Raw genomic sequence first — 19,814 nt, 5'->3', positions numbered from 1 at the left:
TGAACGTGTCTGGACTGTTTTGAGGGCTTTGTAGTGTGACATTTAATATTCTGTGTTAATTGCTTGTTTTTTTTTGCCATTTGCGCAGTCTGTTCTATTTTTGCGCGTTGGGTGTTTGATGTTTTCTTCGAATGGGTTCCATGTTTCTTTGTTTTGTGGCTGCCTGCTGATGAAGTTGAAGGCTCGAGCTTTTAGAGAGGGCAACAATGAGAATAATTTGGAAGAGTAGGAGGATTGCAGTTAATAACTGCTGTTGTATAGGAAGGGTGTGATTTGAAATCTGCTGGCCAGTTGATCAGAATAGTTGAGACCTCAGTTATTTCCTGTTTACATATGGAACTTTGATTCTCATGGAAAGCAGTAATAGCATGTCTAAATGATGCGCAAATCCTCTGTGTTTGGGAATGTTTGTACTAGGTGTTAGCAAACAGATTTGGCTGAAGCAGGTTGTGAGAGGTATGATGCCGGCTGTATTTGGTAGTGAGAGTGGGAGGCAGTGATCGCAGAAGGCGGGTGCGAAGCTTGTTAATTGGAATGTGTAGGAGGGAAGTGGAGTTGGCAGAAGTTTAAAACAGTACAGTGTAGGAACAGTTCCTTTGGCTCATGATACTATACTAAACTAACTAAACTAGTAATTATATGCTTAACTGAACTAATCTTTTGCCTACACAATGTCAATTATCCCTGTATTCTCTGCCCATTCATGTGCTTTCTTACTGCCTCTTAAATGCCTCCAATACCACCCGCCTCCTCTGGTAGCGCATTCCAGGCACAAATCCCATTCTTTATTAAAAAAACATCTGTCCTGCACAATTCCGTCATTTTGCAGATTCTGTCACAGTGAGGAGAGATGGCATTGTGTACAGTTTCTCAATGGGAGAAACCTTCCTTGAGGAAAGCTGCCAGTACCTGGACTTATAGATGCAAGTTCCATCATGAGATAGAGATCTGCAGACTGCTAGCTTATTTTTCGGTTAGATGTACCTGAAGGACAAAAACAAAGAATGAAACTGGCAGCACACAAAATGCAGGAGGAATTTAGCAGGCGAAGCAGCATCTATGGGGAAAAAAAAATACAGTTGACGTTTTGGGCTGACACACTTCGGCAGGACTAGTTCAGGATCTTCTACAATAAGAAGCCTAGATGTTCGGTGTGATTAAACACTAGTTTGTTTCCAGATCTTGTTAAATGGCATGGCAAACTTGAAAGGCCTGATAGCCTCGTGTTTTGTGGCAGAAGTTGACGTGCTCGAGTGACACTGCCCTGCAAGTTTGATTCTGACTCTGGTAACTCTGTGGGTTAGTTCTCTCTGTGACCACGTGGGTTTCCCCTGATCGTCTGGTTTCCTCCTCACATCTCAAAGGTTTGTCAGGCGGTCGGTTAAATGGCATGTGCGGCAAGTGGGTAGGTGGGTGGTAGGAATGTGAGGAAGGTATTAATGGCCATGTGGAAGAACATAAAGGGATGCAAGTGGAACGAATGAGGTTCATGCCATTGCTGAAAGCTGGCATGAAAGGAATGGGCTGAACAAAGAATTTAAAACTGTCAAACCAAGGCAGGGGTGACAATCGAGCTGCTGCTTCTCCTGCATTGAGTCTCAATTTAAAAACAATCTGAACGAAGGACATTTCAAATTGTTCTGTGGATTGCATTCTGGTTGTATAACTTCTATACCATCAATATGTTAAAGACTCAGATAGATGAAGGAAGAACTGCAGGGTAAGGATTAGAATTTGATTAAGGAGAGGATGGTGAAATCAGTGTCAGTAAACATAGGAAGAGGAACACTAGCAACTCTGATTTTGTTACCTCTACATTGGTTTTCAAATTTATTCATATTTCCCTCGATCACTTCAGTTTGGACGTGAGTTCCAGACCTATTATATACGTAACCTCGAAGATCTATGTACTTCTGTAATCTGGCCACTTGTCCAGATCTACATCAGGCCACTAGTGTTGGCCATCCCTTCCAATGTTTTGGCATACACCTTCCCTGAACCTTTGTTATTTTCCCAGCCTTTCCTTAAAACAAACCCCCCCCCCCAAAAACAAGTTTTGGTCGACTGGTTGACTATGCTATTATTGCTTTTTTTATGGCTGTGTCAGATTTTTTTTTTAATCATTCCTGTGAAGTTTCTTGCCTCTATTAATACAGGAAATGTACTAAAAAGATGAAATTGTCTTCATCAAAAACGCTGAGCTTTAGTGACAAATATTCCTGGTTAGTGGCAATATCAGAATCGGGTTTACTATCACTGGCATAGTCGTGAAATTTGTGGCAGCAGTGCATTCAATGCATAAAAACTATAAATCACTATAGAAATGTGTATATATTTTTAAACAAGTGGTGCAGAAAGAGAGAAAAAAATATGATGAGGTAATGTTCGTGGGTTGGTTCATTGTCCGTTCAGAAATCTGATGATTGAGGGGAAGAAGCTGTTCCTAAAATATTGAGGGTGGTTCTTCAGGCTCCTGTACCACTGAACTGCTGGTAGTAATTAGAAGTGGGCATAGCCTGGGTGATGAGGGTCCTTAATGGCAGATACTGTCTTTTTGAGGCATCTCCGTTTGAAAATATTCTCAGTGCTAGGAAGGCTAGTCCCCCTATGTTTGCAACCCTCTGCAACTTTTTCCAATCCTGTGCAGTGGCCCCACCATGCAACCAGCTAGAAAGCTCTCCACAGTATAGCTGTAGAAATTTGCAAGTGTTGGATGACATACCAAGTTTCCTCCACATCTAGACTTCATCTAGACTTCCCTGGTCTCTATTGTTCCAGAGAAAACAATACCATTTTAGTCTGTCTCTCCTAACTATAATTCTGCAGCCCTGGAAATGCCCTGGTAAATCTCTCCTCAGTGCTATTGCATCCTTCCAGTAACGTGAATATAACCACATGCAGCTCAGAAAAAATTCCAAGGTCTGGTTACTAAGCCTTGCTGAAATCTACCCGAAACCCTTCAATCACTTTAAAAACTCCCTTTGGCCATTACTCTAATCCTTGGAGGAGAAAAGTAAAATAATAGATCTAAACTATTTGCTGTCAAAATATGGAGATTATGATCTTGTTTCTTTGTTAATCGGTGCATTTCTTTATAGAACAAGTCGTGGAAGAAGCTGAAAACCATGGTGCACTGGTCCCCATTTGTTGTTTCCTTCAAGAAGCGTTATCCATGGGTGCAGTTAGCAGGACATGCAGGTAAACCGCCTGTTGGGATTCCCTGTCATTGTGCAGAGACTGGTAGCAGTGGGAGGCGGCAGCCCAGGATCTCATAGCTTTTAGAAACTGGGACTCTGATAGGAATGATTAAGATTAAAGATTAGCATTATTATCACATGTACATGGAAATATACAGTGACTTGCGCTGTTTGCGTCAAATCACATCAGTGAGGCAATCCATGACTGCTGCCAATGTAGCATTCCCACAATTCACTGACCTAACCGTACGGTTTTGGAATATGGGAGCAAACTGGAGGAAACCCATTTGATCGAGGAGAGAATGTGCAAACTTCTTACAGGCAGCAGCGGGAACTGAACCCTGATTGTACAGGCAATGCAGTAAGCACTGTGCTATCTCCTCCTGGTCACTTACTCTCGCTCAGAGAGGGTGGTATTGTGGGTTTGGAGGGGTAGGATTATGAACCGCCAAGCTATTATAGCTCAGAGCGCCAGAGTTGGGAGTTCAATTCTGATGTCATCTGTGCTGTATCTCAATAAATAAACACGTGTCAGGTTGAGATTGCTGCTAATTAAGCCTTTTTCTTTCAGGGAACTTTAAAGCTGGAGATTATGGCAAGATCCTGAAAAAATATTGTGAATGTGAGCATCAGTGCCTGGAGTCCCTGATGAAGGACCCACTGCTGCGTCCCTATGTGCCTGGCTATTATGGAGTGGTGGATAAAGATGGAGATAGTTATAACCAGATGGATGACTTGTTGTCAGAATTTGATTCCCCTTCAATCATGGACTGCAAGATGGGAGTGAGGTGTGTTCAATAATATTACTCAGTTTCTTTGGAAAAGAGTATATGGAATTTGCTATCTCTGTCCCTCCCATTGTCATTTTTGTAACCTTCCCCCTCAAATTTTGAGGCAACTTCAGGTTTGAACAGGTTTTATTTATTTAGTGAAACTGTGTGAAATAGGCCCTTCCAGCTGACTGAGCCACGCTGCCTAGCAACTACCGACAACCCCCGATTTAACCCTAACCTAATCATGGGACAATTGACAATGGCCAATTAACCTGTACACCTAAGTGGTACGTCTTTGGCCTTTGTGAGGAAACCGGAACACCAGGAGGAAACTCAAGCATTCCATGGTGAGAAAGTACAATCTCCTTACGGAGGATGCCAGAATTGAGCTCTGAACTCTGCCCCAAGTTGTGACAACACCTTGCTGACCACTGGTACTGTGGCCCTCAATTCGGCTGATGCACAACTCGAGGGTGTCGCTTGTGCAGTTTATAAAAGCCAGTGAGTAATCTTATTTTAAAGAGATGAGAGACTGCAGATGCTGCAATCTGGAGCAACACAAATGCTGGAGGATCTTGGTGGGTCTTGCAGCACCTGTTTATGCTGATCTTATTTTGAAATGTAAAAGTGTTTTGCCTTTGAAAATTAACCACAATGTAGTTCCTTGGGATAAAAGAAAATTGTCTGCTTTCCTGTGGTGGTTAACGTGTCATCAGTAAAGTGATTGCCGGCGAATAGGTGGTAATTGTAGTCAGTAGATTCTGTCAGTACTTGGGTAATGTGACAATGTATTAAAGATGTATGGAATGTGTGTAATGTTCCTCAGTTATTTCTGGCTTGGTAATGGCAGACAAATAGTGTTGGAAAATTCTTACCAAGTGCTCAATATTGGTTGTGAAGGAGCTTGTGATAGTAGTAAACTGCACTCAGTGGCCACCTCATTATTAGGTGCTACTGCAAACCTACTTATTAATGTAAATTAATCAGACAATCATGAACTTGAAGCATAAAATCTGGCAGACACGATCAAGAGGTTGAGTTGTTCAGACCAAACATCAGAGAATGGAAGAAATGTAGTCTAAGTGACTTCGACTGTGGAATGATTGGTGGTGCCAGACAGGGTGGCTTGAGTATCTCAGAAACTGCTGATCTTGCATTTATATGCACAACAGTCTCTCGAGCTTACAGCAAATGGCATGAAAAATAGAGACAAAAATCCAGTGAGTGGTAGTGTGGTAGTTCTGTGAGTGAAATCTGTACTCCCTCCTCTTTACCCAAACAGGTTTTCAACTTCAGCATTGATGCTGGAATCTGGAAAAATGCACAAAGTGTTAACCCAAAACATTGTGTCCATTCCTCTCCATAGATGCTGCTTGACTTGCTGAGTTCCTCCAGCATTTTGTGTGTTGCTGCAACATGTAAATTGTGGCCTGCCCTCTGACCCTTCCCATTGGATCCTCCCTTTCACATCCTCCTCTTTGTGTCCTTTTCCCATTGAATCCTGAGTGGAGGGAGTTATTTTCTTGGCTGTCCTCCAGGTGATGCTCAGTGCTGTATTGCTTCTCTCCCCATTTAAAAATTTTTTTTATATATCTCCCACTGCCGATCCATTTCCTCAATTATACTCTTTTCCTAATGGTTCACTCCTCCTTGCTGGTCTCCTACTTGCAGCCTTCGAGGCTGTGATGAGCTGGCTATCTTGGGAGATGACAAGGCAAAACTGTGGAGGTGGATCAAGAGTTATCACTGTGAATCACATAGAACAGTACAGTACAGCACAGGAACAGGCCCTTTAGGTTGTACAACTAAATTAATAATCAAATGGCCAACTAAACTAATTCCTTCTGCTTACTCACTGTCGATATCCTTCCATTTTCCTTACATTCATGTACCAATCAAAGCTCCGAATGTACAGCATCTGCCTCCACCACCACCCAAGGCAGCATATTTCAGGCACCCCCACTTTCTGTGGTGGGGGTCAGAGTAAAAACTTGCCCCTCACATCTCCTTTGAACTTATGCCCTCTGGTTAGACATTTCAGCCCTTAGAAAAAGGTATTGTCTCTACTCTATCGATGCCTGTCATAATCTTTAAACCTCTATCAGATCTCCCCTGTCAGTTTCTGCCACTCCAGAGAAAACAACCCAAGTTTGTCCTTGGTGTTGGCTTTATCCTTAATGTTTGCATATTTCCTTTTTAAAGGACTTACCTGGAAGAGGAGTTGACCAAAGCTCGTGAGAAGCCCAAGCTCCGGAATGATATGTATGAGAAGATGATAGCAGTGGATCCAAACGCACCCACGCAAGAGGAGCATAATCAGAAGGCCATTTTGAAGCCACGTTACATGCAATGGCGGGAGACGCTTAGTTCTACTGCAACACTAGGATTCAGGATAGAAGGCATCAGGGTAAGTGGTGAGCCCAACAGCTCACACTAATGGGAACCCGATAGGAAAACAAGAAACCATTTAGTGATGTCTTAGATGTCCCATGTCCCAACCACATCCTCTTACATCCTCTACTAATAAAAACTGCATCTCAGATTTTAAAATTGACATCTGACCCAGCAACAATAACCATTTGCGGAAGAGGTTTTTGAATTGTTATTTCCTCTGGGTATTCACATTGCCTCTGAACTTTAAGCCTGCATTATTCAGAATTTCTAAATTGGGGACATAGTGTACTGCAATTTCAAATTGTGGCTTGAGAGGGAGCGTGGTGAAGATGGGGACCCTTCGAACCATGGGTGTGTGTGTGGGGGGGGGAGGGGGATTGTGGTGAGCCAGGTGCCAAGTTATCAGGGTCTGCAAACAATGAGATATTGGATTATCATTCTGTAAAATCTGCACTGCACTCCTGATGCCCTTTCTTCCATGGTGCCCAGAAATGAGCATGGGTCCATCAGGGTGCAGTTGGTCACGTGAGTCCAGGGTAGGAAGAGTAAGCAGCTGAATAAAGGGCAACAAAGATCAAACATTGAGTGGAATTGTCAGTATTGTTGCACAAGATTTTGCTATCGGTTGCTCATTCTTTCTGTTTTGACTTTGGTACTCCCCTCGCTTCAGTTAAAAGTTTCTCTTTTCCTCTGATTCCCACAGAAGGCTGATGGGACATGCAACACAAACTTTAAGAAAACCAAACTCAAGGAACAGGTTATGGCAGCACTGGAAGATTTTGTGGACAGCAATAAAAACATCTTGGTAACTATTTTCCCTCTGTTCCAGAAGTTCAGGCAATAGGTTTTCTGTAGCTAGCCAGAGGTTGTAACTTAATCAAGTTCTCTTTGAAGACTCCAAATACTGCAAGTAGCAAAGGCACCATGTGTAGTTTGAGTGGAGTCTTCAATGTCCATCATCTTGAGTTGTGAATCTTCATGAAGTTCCTCTTCACATTTCAAAGCTTTTATTACCATCAACAAAATACAGTCCGAGTATGCTTCAATGATTTTAGCATCAATAGTGTTTGATAAGCTCTGTATTGTCACAGCAGTCTACTCAGTCGATGGTCCAAACACGTTAAGCATTTTCTCTCCCATTACATGCACTAACTGCCGTGTGTATCATCTGTACAATGCATAAATATAGGAGTGTGTGTAAGTAAACTTGGCAGGAGCAATGGATGTTGGGAATGGTTAGAGAGGGGCGTGGGACAGGTGGCAGAGGAGTGCCAGGGACAGGGACAGGCGCAGGTGCAGACACACCCAGGTCTGAGTCATCTGGCAAGGTCATTTGATTCCAAACAATTGGTTTATTGAACATTACAGAATGTCTCTGTGGTGCTTCCCGCTCCCTCCCTCCTCCACTGTCTTTTCCCCACCATGATTCCCTCCCCCCCCCAGTCCACAATAGAGACCCATGTCAGAATAAGGGGTTTATCATCATTCACACACACCGGTTTGGAGTAATATTTTTGTAGCAGCAGTTACACTGCAATAGATAAAATTACTACAGTACTGTGCAGTCTATAAAGTTAAAGGCAAGGCAGGTGGGAACACTACCTTATTCGGATTTTCCTTCCAGCGCAGGATGGCATGCGATGAGAAGTATACCCTTTGTCACACAGCAGCATCCCTGTGGGAGTACCTTCACAAAGACTATAGTGGTTTGCAAAGATGTCTCAACACCTTGCAGAACATAGAACATAGAACAGTACAGCACAGTACAGGCCCTTCAGCCCACAATGTTGTGCCGACCCTCAAACCTTGCCTCCCATATAACCCCCTCACCTTAAATTCCTCTGTATACCTGTCTAGTAGTCTCTTAAATTTCACTAGTGTATCTGCTTCCACCACTGACTCGGGCAGTGTATTCCACGCACCAACCACTCTCTGAGTAAAAAACCTTCCTCTAATATCCCCCTTGAACTTCCCACCCCTTACCTTAAAGCCATGTCCTCTTGTATTGAGCAGTGGTGCCCTGGGGAAGAGGCGCTGGCTATCCACTCTATCTATTCCTCTTATTATCTTGTACACCTCTATCATGTCTCCTCTCATCCTCCTCCTCTCCAAAGAGTAAAGACCTAGCTCCCTTAATCGCTGATCATTATCCATACTCTCTAAACCAGGCAGCATCCTGGTAAATCTCCTCTGTACCCTTTCCAAAGCTTCCACATCCTTCCTATAGTGAGGCAACCAGAACTGGACACAGTACTCCAAGTGTGGCCTAACCAGAGTTTTATAGAGCTGCATCATTACATCGCGACTCTTAAACTCTATCCCTCGACTTATGAAAGCTGACACCCCATAAGCTTTCTTAACTACCCTATCTACCTGTGAGGCAACTTTCAGGGATCTGTGGACGTGTACTCCCAGATCCCTCTGCTCCTCCGCACTACCAAGTATCCTGCCATTTACTTTGTACTCTGCCTTGGAGTTTGTCCTTCCAAAGTGTACCACCTCACACTTCTCCGGGTTGAACTCCATCTGCCACTTCTCAGCCCACTCCTGCATCCTGTCAATGTCTCTCTTCAATCTTCGACAATCGTCTACACTATCCACAACACCATCAACATCTGCAAACTTGCCAAACCACCCTTCTACCCCCACATCCAGGTCGTTAATAAAAATCTCAAAAAGTGGAGGTCCCAGAACCGTTCAGGCTGCCCTTGCCAGGAATGCCCAGGTCATGAAATGTTGGCATGTTACTCAAATAGTACTTTTCTGGTTGCCACACTTCTTTCTTCCATTGACTGGAGCTTCCCTTTTTTTGTCCTCCCCATAATCCCCCTACTGAAAGCTAATATGGAGGAGTACTAATCCCCTGCCCCTTTAAGAGGTTGTTTCTCCCTTTCCCTTCTCCATTTTGTGTGCTTCTCCAGTGCTTCCCCTTCACAGGGCTGGCTGGATTGCATTGATGTGATGTGTGCTGGGCTGGACTTCACACTTGGCTGGATGTGATGGGCAGGTATTGTGTGCCACTAATGCTGTTCTTCTGTTGCAGAAAAAGTATTTGACAAGGTTAAAAGACTTGAGGATTGCATTGGAAGGCTCAGAGTTTTTCAGGACTCACGAGGTAAAGTATTTGTTGTGCCTGTTCACAGCTTGAAGCTGGAGCTTAGTGAGCTAAGATCGCAAGTCTTTAACTGTAACTAAAATAATTGCTGCTAGGACTGCCAATTGCAGAAGAAGCACTAAGCTTTGCATCTCATAATTGTTTAAATCCAAACTGTACAGTATCAAATTGATAGTGAGAGTGTGGCAAGTGTTCAATCAAGTGCACGGTGCATTGAACAGGCCTCCTACATGCGGAGGACTCTCTCTTGGGCGCGAGCTTTTGAGTGCACGTCTTTCATCTCAATGGGCTAATTTGTAGCTCCCACAGTTCGAGTTGTCCAAGCGTGTACTGTTACTAACGTGACTCAGTAAAAGCGTTTAATCATACTACTCCATTGTTATCCTACAATACATAACATAAACTAACTGTCTGGGACAGCTGAGCTCTCTTCATTGCTAAACACTGACTCTAGTGACCACTTCACTCTTCCATTTTATTGGCTGTTAAAACTGAGACCACTCTACAGTGGCACAGGTGATTTAGCTGTAAATAAATGACAGCACTGAAGTGTGAGCTTTTTTTATTTAGAGATACACAATAGACCCTCTGGTCCTTCAAACCGTGCTGCCCAACAGCCCCCAATTTAACCTAACCTAATGATAGGACTATTTACAATGGCTAATTAACCTTTGGACTGTGGGAGGAAACTGGAGTACCCGGAGGAAACCTACGCATTCCACGGGTAAGACGTACAGATGAAATTGGAATTGAACTCTGCCGCCCTGAGCTGTAATGATGTCGCATTAATTGCTTCACTATTGTGGCACCCATTTGAGGAACTTCTGACTGCATTTGAGGAATTTTTTGTCCTCTTGTTTCCAGGTGGTGGGAAGTTCTCTTTTGTTTGTCCACGATGACTCGGGGATGGCCAAAGTTTGGATGATTGACTTTGGGAAGACGATGCTGTTACCCGATCAAGAGACACTGAACCACAGGGTGGCCTGGGAGGAGGGTAACCGGGAGGACGGCTACCTGTGGGGACTCGATAACCTCATCAATATCATCAGCGCAATGGTGAAGGAGTGACTCATTGTGGCAGCCCTCCCGGGCATTCCGTTCACAGCTGGTCTTTTGAACAATGCACAGCCTCTGCACAGGGAGTGCTTCTTGTCTTGGGTAGTATTTTCCTCACCTCTTAGCAGAAGTGATGTTCGCTGCATTAGCCAGGAACACAAGCACACCGGGGAGGATGAGGAAGGGGTGCTCACTGAAAATGGGAGGGGTGGGGGAAGAACTGTATGGGTTTAAACACGGGTGAACAAACCCAGGTCATGGGTGTGCCTGTGATCTGCGGGGGATCTGTGTGCTGTGGCCAAGTTGTGAAGGTGTCACTCCTGAGCATGGCACTGAGCCTCTGAACTCAAGTAAAGTGAGAGGCAAGACTGGGATTTGAACTCTAAGCTGCAGTGACAATGATTGGCAACAATCAGGCATTTGGGGCTTCAAGACAACTGGCTGAGTCAGTGAACTTTAATCTGCAACTGAAGAGGAAACACTGGAGAGATGCAGAGCTATCTCTGATTTTTAATTCCTAGGTTTGCATAATATATTGTTTTTAAAAGCTGTAAAACTGTACTGAAAACCACTCAGAGGTCAATCACATGTATGCATTTGAAATATTTTCCTATTCTTGCTCAGTTTGCCTTGTCTGTGACATGCTGTGATGCAATGGAGTCACATTTCCTATTACTTTACACCTTTCCCCTACTCCAGACAAGTTCAGGGAGTTGTTAGTGCTCTGCTGTCTGGGTGTTGAGGCCAAGGGCAGGGCAGTCAGTCAAACTCAGTACAAGCTAGGTGAAATTGCCCAAGACAAGTATTCTTAGAGTTCATAGTGAAACAATTTATTGATAGTGTAAATTTGTAATAACATGTTTAATTTTTTATTAAGTTTTATTGAAAGAAAACTAACCTCTAAACTGAAGTTGAATATTAAACGGGTGGAGTTGAGTAGAAAAAGATTTCCAGAGTGTTTATGGTGAGGCTCCAGGGTTTGTTTCAGCACAATTCTGTTCTGTAGCTGGTGAAAACTCCATCTGAGCTTGCAGACTACACAAGTCTCATTTCAAGCTTTTCTGAGTAAGCCCATCTCAAGATCACGGGGTTAGAGAAGATGCATTGAATAGAGAAGAGGTCTTAAGTCCATTGAGCACAGCATTTAACCCGAGGAGCCTTCACCATAATGTTGCTCTGAAATTTTCCCCACCAGTAGATTCCTACTGCTCAAGCTGGTTGCTCATGTGTTTTGAGTGGGTGCCGTAGTGGCAGAGTGCATTCTGTGGGTGTGGATGCAGGTAGAGGAGGTGGGGGGGAGAGAAGATGTTTGAGATTTTAGTTAATCCCTTTATGGTAACTTTTAAAATGTTCTGGAATATTTTAAGTAAGTTGACATTATCTGTGAGAAATACCAGTTTTTATTATTAAGAATTTTTACAAATCTAATTGTTAAATGCAGGCACCGTATTCGGTGCTGAGGCTGGATCTATGTCTTTGGTACTGATTTATTTCCATGTCTTAATTGAGTTGCATTAAGAGCTGTGCTTCGCCGAAACATCATTCCTGGGTGCAGACTACAGAGTCAAAGTTCGTTTTGGCAGATAACTGGAGTTTTAAAAAAATCTTATTGAACAGAAACTGAGAATTTTGTTTGTCCTGTGTTCTGCTCCCCAACACATGCTCTGTCGGCTCAGGTCAACCTCTGTGTAACCCCGGTCAGCAGCCGTGAGTTGCTGTGCAAAGAAGCTGAGTGTCAGACATATAGAGATGCCTAGCTTCATTTTAAAACCAAATTCATTGGTGGCTAGGTGTACCATGGGAGAATGAGAGTCGTAGTAAAGCAAAATAATAATGTGACACTCTACCATTTGTATTATGTAGTAATAGCCCCCAAAAACACAATAGTGAAGCATGCATGGCGGTCCGAATGACTTGAATCTTCTCCGGTATCATGGTTTTATGGAAGCGAATGATAAACACAGCACTTCACCATTCTACAACATGACTCTGCCTTCCCCATAACTTCAGCCCTTTCACTCCCACCTTGGGCCTGGTTGCAGAGGTTGATTAGTAAGAGTGTCAAAGGTTATGAGAAGAAGACAGGAGAATGGGGCTGAGGGATAATAAATCAGCCATGATGGAATGGCGGAGCAGACTCGACTAATTCTGATCCTTTGTCTTGTGGGAGAATTGACATGAACCCAAAGTTTGAGTTATCATTGGGCATAGTGACTCATTATCAAATGTCTTTATTTCAACTTTCTTCTTCCCAGGTGAAGTTTAGAATCTCACTGTTGGAAATGTGTTTCATCTTGCATCTCCAATGAAATCTCACAAATTGATCCTACTGATTTTTGATGGTAATTCAGCCATTGTAAATAACTGGGGCTGCTCATCTTGCTTGGAGAAGTCCCCATCTTATTAATGCCCATTATCTGTAAATTGAATAGTAAATGCAATGTGCCTGAACTGAATACTTTTTTACTGTATGCATTTTTGTGGTAGTGAGTTCTATGTTGAGGATTGAACACTGATTCAATGCTGAGGGAGTGGTTATAGAGTGGGATTTTAACAAGTAGAGCTCTTGTGTTATGCTGGATTTTTTTTTAAATATAGGATCCTTTGAGGTTTCTTTACACAAGTTCACCCAAAAGCTCCTAGGATCAGTGCAAGAAAACAGCTAAGTAGGATGAGGCTTTGCCTATGGATTCTTATTTCAACATCTAATCATATTTATAGAGTGCCTTTAACATCCTGCACTTTTTTAAAAAAAAAGAACAGGAAGGATTATCAAATAAAACTTTTAATTTTGAGCCACAAAAGGTGATGGACAAGTAACTGATAGTCTTGTTAACTTGGAGTTTTAAGCGGATGGAGGGGCAGACAGGGAGGGAGTTCCAGTGCTGTGCCTTGCCTTATCAAATTGCTGAAGGTGGAACAATGAAACTTGAGGTTGATTATGATAGCTAGCTTCCTGTTTCAGGACCTGCTAATTCTGGTATAAGATATGGAGTATAAGCTTGGTCTCCTCTACATTTCTTTGTCCTTTCAACAAAGACCTGTTTAAAATTGGATCTTCAACGTTGTGTTTAGGAGAAGGAAATGTTGCCTGGATGTTGCTTGTCAATCTGTTTTTTTCCAGGCTCCTCCATTCAGTTCAGATTGCAAAGTTTGAAAATGTCGTAAGTATTTCGGTCTCTCACTTCTGTGCACCGCATTTAACATTTGAATGAGTCCAGCCTTTCAGTGCTCGAGCAAAGAAGCTACATTGCGGAGCCTCAGTGATACAGGTTTAACCGGATTCCTGTCTCTTGCAGATTATTGCCCTATCACTGAGTCACTTCACTTCCTGGGGCACTGAGCTGACTGAACTGGCTGCACACCTGCCTGTGAGTCAGTATTCTATTCCTCATTAAACGATGAGCTGCAGCCAGTGGTGTAGTGCTAGCTGGAGCATGTCCGGCACATCTTTAAGAAAAAAACTGAAATAAAACAAGCTAATTAATTAGGTGCCGCCCAGGGTGATTTGAGTATCTCGGAAACTGCTGATCTCATGGGATTTTTATGCACAACAGACTCTGGAGTTTACAAAGAATGGTGCCAAAAACAAAAAAAAATCCAGCGAGAGGCTGTTTTGTGAGTGAAAACATCTTGTTAAATCCACCCGCTGGATGTCTTTTTGTTTTTGGCACCATTCTTTGTAAACTCCAGAGTCTGTTGTGCATAAAAATCCCAGGAGATCAGCAGTTTCTGAGATACTCAAATCACCCTGGGGGGCACCTAATAAACAGTTTATTTATTTGGGCTTTTTTCTGAAAGGTGTGCTGGGTGCGCTCCGGCGAGCATTACACCCCTGGCTGCAGCTCATTGTTTCTAAATTTGAAATCGCCTCTTCTAATTTTCATTACACTCAAATCTTTATTGTTTACAAAGCTATCTTTTTAAAGAAAGTTATCCCACTCCCTCTTTGTATTTTCATTATGTATTTATAAACCATTACTGGACAAATACTGGAAGTGCATGTTTAATTTATATTGCATTAAAATTGTATTGCTGGTTTAATTTCCATCTGTTGTCTGATTGGTTCTTGTCACAATAAAACATCATAAAGTATTTCTAGAATGCTAAACTCAAGATTCTGCTGGAAATCCAAGCAACACACAGAATGCTGGAGGAATTCAGCAGGTTGGGCAGCATCTAGGGAGAGGAATAAAAAGTCAATCTGTTGGGCTGAGATACTTCATGTCCTAATATGTATTTATTTATAAATTGAGCTACAGCGTGGACTAGGCCCTTCTGGCCCTTTAAGTCATGCCGCCCAGTGATCCCCGATTAACCCTAGCCATTTACAATGACCAAATAACCTATTCATTGACACAAAATAATCTGCAGATGCTGCGGTCAAAGCAGCACTCACAACACGCTGGAGGAACTCAGCAGGTCGGGCAGCATCCATGGAAAAGATCGGTCGACGTTTCGGGCCGGAACCCTTAGTCAGGACTGTAGAGGGAAGGGGCAGAGACCCTATAAAGAAGATGGGGGGAGGGTGGGAAGGAGAAGGCTGGTAGGTTCCAGTGAAAAACCAGTAAGGGGAAAGATAAAGGGGTGGGGGAGGGGAGGCAGGGAGGTGATAGGCAGGAAAGGTGAAGAAGGAATAGGGGAAAACAATGGGTAGTAGAAGGAGGCAGAACAATGAAGAAGGTGATAGGCAGCTGGGGGAGGGGGCAGAGTGACATAGGGATAGAGGAAGGGAGGGGGAGGGAATTACCAGAAGTTGGAGGATTCTATGTTCATACCAAGGGGCTGGAGACTACCTAGATGGTATATGAGGTGTTGCTCCTTCAACATGAGTTTAGCCTCATCATGGCAGTAGAGGAGGCCATGTATGGACTATCTGAATGGGAGAGGGAAGCAGAGTTGAAGTGGGTGGCTACTTCATTGATATGTCTTTGGACTATGGCAAGAAACCAGAGAACCCGGAGAAAACCCACAAGACATACAGACTGCTTACAGAAGGAGTCTCTGAAGCTTTAATAGCGTCACACAAACAGCTACACTACCATGGCATTTTTAGTATGATAGTTGCCTGGGAGGGGCTGAGGAAGCGGATAGGATAGCAACATTTAAGAGGCATGTAGACATATGTGAACATACAGTGAGATGGATCATTGCAGGTACATGGGGTTAGTTTAGATTAGATTATGAGAACACTCAGTCCTCTTTCATTGTCATTTAGAAATGCATACATGCATTAAGAAATGCTACAATGTTTCTCCAGAGTGATATCACAGAAAACAGGACAAACCAAAGACTAACACTGACAGAACCACATAATTATAAAATATAGTTGCAGCAGTGCAAAGCAATACCATAATTTGATGAAGAACAAACCATGGGCACAGTAAATAAAGTCTCAAAAGTCCCCGAGTCAATCGACTCCCGAGTCCCTGATAGCAGGCGGCAAAATAGACAATAGGTGCAGAGGTAGACCATTCGGCCCTTCGAGCCTGCACTGCCACTCTGAGATCATGGCTGATTATCTACTATCAATACCTGGTCCCTGCCTTGTCCCCATAACCCTTGATTCCCCTATCCATAAAATACCTATCTAGCTCCTTCTTGAAAGCTTCCAGAGAATTGGCCTCCACTGCCTTCTTCGAGGATGTAACCAGGAAGATAGACGCGGGAGATCCAGTGGATGTGGTGTACCTTGACTTTCAGAAGGCATTTGATAAGGTACCACATAGGAGATTGGTGGGTAAAATCAGAGCTCATAGCATTGGGGGGAGGATATTGACATGGATAGAAAACTGGTTGGCAGATAGAAAACAAAGGGTAGCATCCTTGAAAAGAAACTCCCTGCCATAAACCTCCAGGTACGGTCAACTTGCCGATGCCTTGGAAGCAGCCGATCACAGCCGACACTGAGTCTATCCATTCGAAAACTTTGAGCCTCCGATCAGCCCCTCTGATACAGCCTCCCAAGTGCCATCCTCTGCCGAGCGCCTTCGACCTCGCCCTGGCTGCCGAAACAAGCAAAGCCGAGGATTTTGGGGCCTTCTGCTCCGGAGATTCCGGTTACCACACAGTGGCAGTGAAGCAGGCATTTCAGAAGTTTTCCAGATGTTCCTCTGTACTCTCATGTCCGTCTCCATCAAATCAGAATTGTGCACGGTCCCCTACTTAACAGATATTCATCACCAGAGCGGCAGTGCGCGCTGCCGCCGCCACCATCTTCTCCTCCCAGTTCATAACAGATTGGCTTTATTTGTCACTTGTACATTGAAACATACAGTGAAATGTGTCATTTTCATCAGCAGCCAGCACAGTGCTGGGGTCAACTCACAAGTGTTCTCATTCTACCAGTGCCAAAGTAGCATAGCCACAACTTGCCCTCCCTAACCTGTATACCTTTTGGAAATCGGGAGTAAACGGGAGCACCTGGAAGAAACCACACGGGGAGGAAGTACAAAGTTCTTACAGATGGTGTGAATTGATTGCTGGCACTGTAAAGCCTTGTGCTAACTGCTATTCTATCCGGCCACCCTAGATTGACATCATAGTGGGTACAGGCATCTGGTTGAAGGGCCTGTTCCTGTGTTGTACTGTTCTCTGTTCAGAAATGGTCACTATTGCCACATACCCTCTGGATGGGCTGCGCCACATCCTTGACTTTGGGATAGAGGTTGAAGTGGAGTGTAAGGGTGAAATTCATGGATGAAGTACTTTTCTTACCATCTCTGAACTTCAATGAAAAATCAAGGCCCTCCTTCGGTCTATATAGGCAGAAACCTTTATGCAAGCCAGGGTAGTACGATATGGAGAGCAAACTGTTACCCATGTAGCAGTACTCCCTCTTTACTCAGCTGATGAATCCAAAGGAACGGCAGAGACATGTTGTTTGGCACCTGTGGCATCGCAGGAGTTGCCAGTCAACGTTGAACTCAATGGACTGCATTAAGGACTTCAACTCCAGATTTCACATCGGGTCTACTCCTGAAGCCTTCCCCATGAGTGAGTATAGCTGCCAGGCAGTGGAGGTTTGAGATCAGAGTTTATCTTCTCATAGATAAAGAGCCCTAGAGCGATTGGTTTTAAGGCACCAGTAATCTACCTTTGTCCTTTGTCCTTTCTCCTGTCAGTAGAAATGGTCCCAGCAGGCTTAGTAGCTAAGCCACACTTTACGACCAGGAACTGGACTTGGTTGTCAAGAGGTTATTTGAGACGCACGCCATTGGGAACATTTAATAGGTAGTGGGAGCTTATCTGCACCACCACCCCGGCTATGATAACATTGAGGAAAAATTGTATGAACATTACAAGCAAACCCTTCAATTGTGCAATTGTGGTTGATGTGGGAATCAAGCACAGACATTTGCGACATTGAGAAAGTGTAAAGTATTGGAACTAATCCCACTTCCCAGCATGTACAGGAGTCCTACATGTCACAGCTTAACTCTTAGTGTACTTTCTGAAAGAAATTTGAAGATCTCTGACTCTACATTTCTGAGTGAAGTTATGTTTATTCCTCAAGCACCCTTGTCCATTAACATGAGATTTTGTAGATGCTGTAAGTCTTCAGCAGCACACAGAAAATGCTGGAGGAGCTCGACTAGATAGGCAGTAGGTAGAGGTAGCTCTGTTGGTAAAACATGAAATCAAATCCTTAGAAAGAGATGACATAGGATTGGAAGGTGTAGAATCTTTGTGAGTAGAGTAAAGAAACAGCCAGGGTAAAAGGATCCCGCTATAGAGTTCTACACAGGCCTCCAAACAGTAGCCAGAATGTAGACTACAAATTACAGAGAGATAGAAAAGGCATGTAAAAAGGGTCCTGGTGATCAAACATTTTAATTCCCATTCCCATTCCAACGTGTCAGTCTACGGCCTCTTCTTGTGGCATGATGAGGCCACTATCAGGATGGAGGAGCACACCTCATATTCCATCTAGGTAGCCTCCAACCTGATAGCAGAAACATTGATGTCCCCTTCTGGTAAATTGTTTTCTTTATTTTCTTTTCTCCTCTTCAATTTTCCACTCTGGCCTCTTACCTCCTCCCACATTTCCCTTCTTTATGGCTTGTACATTGTGACGGAGTTGCAACATAAAGATTTTTTACTCCTTTGAATGTAAGAAATAAAATAAGTATAATACCTCTTCTCATCTACCTGGTGCCCCTCTTTCTCTTCCTCTCTCCTGTCAGATTCCTTCCTCTCCAGCCCTTTACCTTTCGTACTCACCTGGATTCACCTTTCAGCTTTTAGCTCTCCTCTTTTCCCTCCCCCGCCTTATTATTCTGGCATCCTTCCTGGTGAAGGGTCTTGGCTGGAAAGCTTGACTGTTTACTCATTTCCATAGATGCTGCCTAACCTGCTGAGTTTCTCCTGCATTTTGTGTTCCTTAGGATTTCCAGCATCTACAGAATTTGTCATGTTTATGTAAAAAGGGCAATGTTGTGAAAATCATGGGGGATTTCAATATGCAGGTGGACTGGGAAAATCAGGTTGGTGCCGGATCCCGAGAGAGCCTTTGTAGAATGCCTATAAGATGGCTTTCTTTTTTTAAGAGCAGCTTGTGTTTGGGCCCACTAGGGGAACAGTAAATCTGGATTAGATGTTATGTAATGACCCAGATCTGATTAAGGAGCTTAAGGTAAAGGAACCTTTAAAAGGTAGTGATCATACTATGATAGAATTTACCCTGCGGTTTGAGGAGGAGAATCTTTCATTTTAAGATGGCACTGATGAAACATAGCAATGACTTCTTGGTAGCAAACAAAAGGAGCAAAATTACAAATTCCTGTATTAATCACACTTTTCTTAGATACGAACACTGCAATCAATAGCCTGTTACTTCACTTTTGGAGTTGAGCTTTTTAACCACCCGTACAACCTGGCATGAACTGAAGTCTGGAAGGCACAGATTGATTGTGGTGTGGCAGGTATGGTCCGAATCAAGGTGCTGGGGCCCAGGCCTAAGAGCGGAGATTGGCTATTGCTGTAGTGGACTTGGAGGTGATTTGATGTGGCAGAGGCAAGTCAAGCAAGGGTCCGAGAGCAAGACACAACTTGAGGTTTGGCCGATTTAAGCACCAGGCCAGATTGAAAAGGTCAGTGTGTCAGGGGCCAGAGGTGAGGGATGGGCTGGAGTTCAGCTTACTGCTCTGCAAGATTTACTTGTCTCTGTGTTGAACTGAGGCTGTGGCTTGCAACTGCAACTAACGGGCTCCTGGATCTGCAGCAGTAACGACTGGTTTCCTGAACTTAGTTCTGAATGTTATTTGCACAATTTTTCCC

The 19,814-nt window shown here is 43.6% G+C and overlaps 1 protein-coding gene across 1 annotated transcript in view; it reads left to right on the top strand.

The window, feature by feature from the left end:
* LOC134352853 (inositol-trisphosphate 3-kinase C-like) overlaps positions 1-14,063 on the top strand; it is a 53,992-nt gene extending 39,929 nt beyond the window's left edge. Inside the window, exons 2-7 of the mRNA XM_063060369.1 lie at positions 3,099-3,198; positions 3,769-3,985; positions 6,173-6,377; positions 7,068-7,169; positions 9,408-9,479; positions 10,344-14,063. Coding sequence (XP_062916439.1) covers positions 3,099-3,198; positions 3,769-3,985; positions 6,173-6,377; positions 7,068-7,169; positions 9,408-9,479; positions 10,344-10,547 — 900 coding nt within the window. The 3' untranslated portion in view covers positions 10,548-14,063. The remainder of the gene's footprint in view (positions 1-3,098; positions 3,199-3,768; positions 3,986-6,172; positions 6,378-7,067; positions 7,170-9,407; positions 9,480-10,343) is intronic.
* The last annotated feature ends 5,751 nt before the right edge of the window (positions 14,064-19,814 follow it).

Source organism: Mobula hypostoma, chromosome 10 (genome assembly GCF_963921235.1).
Source record: "Mobula hypostoma chromosome 10, sMobHyp1.1, whole genome shotgun sequence".
NCBI lineage: Eukaryota > Metazoa > Chordata > Chondrichthyes > Myliobatiformes > Myliobatidae > Mobula > Mobula hypostoma.
This window is presented reverse-complemented; position numbering and strand designations above follow the sequence as displayed.